Below are 6,167 nucleotides of genomic sequence, written 5' to 3'. Positions count from 1 at the left end.
ATGAAAGATGCTTTTGCAAGATACGAAGCGAGAGGACAGCTTAACTTCGCATTACTCAAAGATTCACGAATAAAGAAAATAGCGTTAGTCTTAAGACGTTCTGTACATATTTATTGTGTACACCGTGCACTTGCCTCACATCGTATCACGCATTGGTTTGGAATCTGCTCCTTTCGAGATATTCCATTGTATCGTTGAGACGGTTTATTTTTAGACAATTCTATCTTTCACGCGCGTGTGCAGAGTATTGTTCTTAAGAACTTTACCATTTCGCTTTGCCTTTTTACTTATGATTCGCTGATAGGCACACAGGTGCGATTCAGGAAAAGCACACCGCTCGTGGGAGAGGAGTTGGGAGCCGTGCCGGTGGGGCTCCCACGGCGTGGTCTAATTGGCCGACATGCGCGAGGTGTTCGCCTCTAAGTGTCGCGAGTTTGGCCGTGTTTGTAACAGTGTCAGAGTGACCGTCGCACTGCGTGTTACACGCGGAACAGGGTTGACGTCAACTTTCCAGACGAAGCTTTCTTCGTTAGATACTCTAAAGCGCCGACGAACTCCTTTATCGATCGATTCTTCGACATTGATGGTAACTGACATAATATGGTTGAGAACGCGATGACCCCAGATCGAAAGAAATCTGAGATGAAGAAATCCGAGACCTTCGATGTGGAAATTTCCGCTCCTAAAGGTAAATAAGCAGGTATTTTATGATCATGAATTAGTCTCGTACCAAAGCAGAGGTCCGGCTTCTAAATGACTTTTCAAATATATTGGATGAGTGCAAAAATCATACCCGATTTATTATTCAAAATTCAAACAGCTAGTATTTTTGTTAAAAATAAAATAAAAAATCTAAATTTTACTCTATTTGTAAGAGAATTTAAGAATCTGTCTTTTTTTTTTAAATTACGATGGTTTTGATGGAGTTACGAGCAATCAAAGTCAAAATATTCTTTTTATTTAATTCGCAAAAATTCAGTAACAAAAAGTCGTACAGACATTTTTTAAAAACGATTTTATAGGGAAAACTTTAAGCTTTTACATTAGAAATTCAAAAAATTTCGCAAATTTTTTTGGACATGTGACAGACCCACAAAGTGAAGAAAAAATTTTTGTTTAACTCATAGTTTTCTATATGTAAAAATTACAAAACTCACATAAATTAAAAAATATAGTAACCATTCGAAAGTAGAGATTTCAAGCTTTAAAGCCCTTTTTTTAAATTTAAATTTCGTTTATTTTTAACAAAATTGCAGCTATTTGAACTTTGAATAATAAATCGGGCACAAATTTTTGCACTCATCTAATACATGTAATCTTAAGTATAAATAGTCAAATGTATATAAATAAGTTATTTTAAGATATTTGATCTTCGATTTAATTTGAACGCACGAAATATATTTTATGTTTTGTTTGTCGTGTTTCTATCATAAATAAATATAAGGACTTTTTGTGCGTCTAAAGTATGAAAATTTGAACTGTTGAATTGTTGAAATTATAAAATTTAAGTAAAATTATCGATTAATCCTATAGTAAATGTAAATTCTACATATTGGCCGTATTCAGAACACGCTTGCTACGAGCGCATAGTTTGCGCTATTTTAATAGTACATGCAAAATTAAAATATTTCATATAACGTGATGCAACTATTTTACATTATGTTATTTACACCAAAATATGACTTGTTCTTTTCTTATCGTATGGGAAAAACTAGAGAAAATGAAAGAATGTTAATAACTTGGAAAGAAATTATTTCAAAAGAAAAGGACATATTGAAGACGGAAATTATATTGAGATTATATTTAATAATTAAATTAATAATAAAAAAATATATGTACATATATACATATTTAATTTAATGTAAAAAAATACGTATATGCATATACAGGGTGTTTCCAAATTAAATCGCAAAACTTCGGGAGCGTGTAGAGGAGTAAAAAACTAAGAAAAAAAGTCCTATAGACATATGCTCGTTTTTGCTCCGTTTCAGAGAAATCGAAAAAAAATGTTTACATTTCTTGCCATATCTAGCACCGACATATTTGATTACATTTTCCACTTTCTGTTATGAATTTGTCAGTCGCTCTTTGAAAGCCTTTATGTGCACATTTCGAACAAAATCTTCATTAAAAAGTTTATAAATAAAATAATTAAAATAATAAATTAAATATATTTTTTTCTTTTTTCGTGATTTCCTGCGAAACAAAGCAAAAAGGAGCATATGTCTATAGGACTTTTTTTCTTAGTTTTTTACTCCTCTACACGCTCCCGAAGTTTTGCCATTTAATTTGGAAACACCCTGTATATATATATGTTTATATACATGTGTATATATTTATAAAATCTAAATAACTGCTCCAGATAGTCTAAGTAAATAATAGTATAAAAAATACAGCGACAGATTTATGGCTGTTACTTCAGGCGATCGTATTTCTTGACTTCATTGTCACTTTCAACAGATAGAATTGAATCTTTTCATTACCCGCTGATTTGTTATATATATAGTTTGTAGAAATGCTAAAACGCTACTCTCACTTTCGAATGCAAGGTCAATGTTGGAATGGTTAATTAGCCATATTAATTAGCCATATATTAACTTTGTTAAAAGTTGAATAATTTTATGAGTTTTACAATATGACTAGTCGCGAATTCGGTAGAATTGTACTATATTGTCAGTTTTGTGTGTCAATCGCGGTATATTCACACGATTCAATACTGTGATTGTCCGTTTATTACAACTGACAAATTGTAATATGTATATTAAGTATTAAATTGCTTACAATTTTTTAATTTGCAACCAATATAAAGAAACGATGACACATGAGGTCAGGAATACTCCCAGAATTAAAAATATGATTCAGATGATTTTAGATGCGGTTAATAAAACTTATTTATAAAGTTATTTTTTTTTTTAATTTTGTCTTGTGGTAATTTGAGGTAACTCAAATTATTTAATATTAATTATCTCATAGGTATTATCAAATAATGTTGATCTTTATCAAATAATTGACACAGTATTCCAAATTTCTTCTAAGAATTGATTAAATAATTAAACTTTATAAATATTATCTTTTTGAATTCTTAAGCAACCTTTAGCTTTTTTGTATTTTATTTCGTGTTAATTGTCAAATTATTTAATAATTAGTTATTCAAAAAATAGGTCTAAGTTATTTAATTTGTTGAAGTAAAAATGAATATCGATTACTATAATCTAAATTTTTCCTTTTATTTTTCTTTTTAAGAATTAAGATAAAAATCAGCGAATTTGAGAAAATTTAGATTTTATATTCATTTAATGAAAATATAATAAAGAGTGCAAGCACATATATTTTTTTAATGTGACAGGTTTTACAGATGGCTTTTAATGCTGAATAATATTCGTAATTATTAATTACTGATATTGTATAAGACTTTGCATTTCACATTTGCGAAACAAACAACGGTTCATTACATCGATACTTTTACGTAAGTCGATCGATCACCTACTGGCAGTTCGTTTGATGCATTCGCGCGTATCTGACACACGACCCGGAAGTAATGAGATCACGTGATTTCGTTGGCATTCCCTGCACCTAATGGGATTGTCTGAAATGACGATTTGGAAGCATTCACCGGCAGTTTTACGTAATGTTAAGTAAACTGTACCGTCAGATAATTACTTACTGGAGATTCTAATTAGCCCGCCTTCGCTACGTAACATCTCACGCTGTCTGTGGCTTTCAGTAAAAATGTAAAATAATTTCGTTATGCAACTTTAATTTTGTTTTGCGGTTTTTTCAAGGCATTTGTTGCAATTTCGAATGACTTGCATCGTGAAACCAAATGACACAATAAATTTGGACGTAGATAGCATAAGTATTTACATACGTACAAATCAAAACGTTGCGCGAGAGATCGACAACGTTTGTTTCAATTTTAAATATTTATTGTAGTTTTATTTTGTTAAAGAAAATGTTTTTAAACGAATTTATAACGAAATTATATTGAAGTACTTATGTTCATATGAATAATAATTATCCTTTCAGAATTTTTTTTTTTAAATGATTTTTTATAATTTAGATTTATGGATTTTATTGATTTATTGTTGACATTTTCTTTAATTAAGCGCAATTTGCGGTCATAAAATGTTTCATTTTATTTATGAGGAACACAATACGAGTTTGTAAAATATATTCTTGATTAGTACAGCCTTGCGTGTTTTCCGGTGAGAAGAATAAAGAAGTGACAGGTTCGTGACGGTCGACGGACAATATATGTTGTCATGACAATGTCTTGCTGTGATGTTACAGAGAAACTATAATTGAAATATGAATAATGTTAAATAATATTAGATATAAATTCGAATGGCGAGATTCACGTACTCATAACAATACTGAAATTGAAATTTCTGTTTTCTACTTTTTATATTTTCCGCGGTCCACTGAACTGTTACGCTGACATTCTCGTAACCTCTTAAAACCTGTGATTATTTCTTCTTTTTCTTCGTCTCCACGCTAAAAACAATTCCGGATTTCTTTTCTCTCCATGTCGCAACGATTAACAAGGTCCCGAGAATACTCATTTACGTATTCTTTTCGAACGATTGTTATCAGTATACAGGGTGTCTCATTTTAATGTCCCACCCAAAATAACTTTTTTATTTTTGATCTTAAAAAAAATGTTTCAGACAAAAGTTGTATGGCTTTGAGGGGGACATAAGATGGTGTCATTAGTTTGACCTTGAATAGTTGCTTGAAGGTCACGTGAAGGTTACCTTCAATTTCTTAAATGGAAATCTTTATTTTTCATTGCATATTCTTGTAGCTTACCTCGTAGTACCTCCGGTATTTAACATTATCTAAGATGTCCGACCGACAGCTAAAACCTTTTAAATCATGAACTGGATAACATTTATCAAAATCAAGGCCATTGGAAGTTGTACATCTTATTTTCATTTTTACATTAAAAATTCATTTTAACGTAAAAATGAAAATGTACTAATCAAGAACATATTCATGATTTAAGAGGTTTTAGCTGTCGGTCGGACACCTTGGATAATGCTAAAGTACTGTAACTTTCTGATACTGTAACTTTCGAGCATCATAACTAAAAAAGTACTTAATGAAAAAATATTTTATTATAGTGTTTTGGAAAGCTCTCGAATAAACTACAAAAATATGCAATGAAAAATAAGGGTTTCCATTTAAGAAATTGAAGGTAACCTTCACGTGACCTTCAAGCAATTGTTCAAGGTCAAACTAATGACACCATCTTATGTCCCCTTCAAAGCCATACAACTTTTGTCTGAAACATTTTTTTCTAAGATCAAAAATAAAAGTTATTTGGGGTGAGACATTAAAATAGGACACCTTGTATAATAATCGTAATTGATCTTATCTACTATATGATGATATTTTAATAATAGACTGGTTATCGAAAGATTTAAGATATTAAGTTGAAAAAAGATATTTTTTGACAGATTTTAATGAATTATCAGAACAGATTTCTTGTGACAAACTTTATCTCTACTTTTCTTTTATATTCTTGTTTATATTTTTAATCCAAGGTCCGAATCGGTTTATTAACGCTTTCGCTATTTTTATTCCTTTGGAAATCTACCCTTATAAGGAAAAAATGAAGCATTAACCGGCATTATACCGTGAATAGTCGCTTTCACACAAATTCTTTTCGATTGGAATTAAGTGGAACAGCTATCGGAATTGGAAAGTTGAAAAAAGCGACAACCGTTAATTCATTGTAAGTTAAGTTGATTGCGCTTTCCAGGCAATTCTTCTGAATTTTTACATCGAGTAAACATTAAATATACGCATTACATGCAGTATTGCTTTTGAAATTAATTAACCGAGCGATTCAACATGCTCGACTTATACGCCTATATTAATAGTTATATAATTTAAGTAACAGGTGCAAAAAAATTATCGGTAAATAAAAATAAAATATTAATCTTCATGAAAATAGATACATCACTTATTTGTTCCTTAATTTTTATTGAAATTAGACAATTGCAAAGTAAAAGAAAATGAAGAATCCAAATATCAATTAAAAATATTACTCTGTTTTTTTAAAAAAAGAAAAAAGAATCAACATCTTTAACAACTAAGGCACTAATTTAATAAACAGTTATTGTACAAATAATAAAATATTTCATATTTTAATTTTGTAAATC

The 6,167-nt window shown here is 30.1% G+C and overlaps 1 protein-coding gene across 1 annotated transcript in view; it reads left to right on the top strand.

Annotated features, from left to right (window-relative positions):
• Nucleotides 1-276: 276 nt before the first annotated feature.
• Nucleotides 277-6,167, top strand: part of Picot (putative inorganic phosphate cotransporter protein picot) — a 41,572-nt gene continuing 35,681 nt past the window's right edge. Inside the window, exon 1 of the mRNA XM_018449420.1 lies at nt 277-688. Within this exon, the coding sequence (XP_018304922.1) occupies nt 601-688 (88 nt within the window). The 5' untranslated portion in view covers nt 277-600. The remainder of the gene's footprint in view (nt 689-6,167) is intronic.

Source organism: Mycetomoellerius zeteki, unplaced genomic scaffold (assembly GCF_001594055.1).
Source record: "Mycetomoellerius zeteki isolate Tzet28-1 unplaced genomic scaffold, Tzet1.0 scaffold245, whole genome shotgun sequence".
NCBI lineage: Eukaryota > Metazoa > Arthropoda > Insecta > Hymenoptera > Formicidae > Mycetomoellerius > Mycetomoellerius zeteki.
The sequence above is the reverse complement of the archived record's forward strand: the minus strand, read 5'-3'. Positions and strand labels throughout refer to the sequence as shown.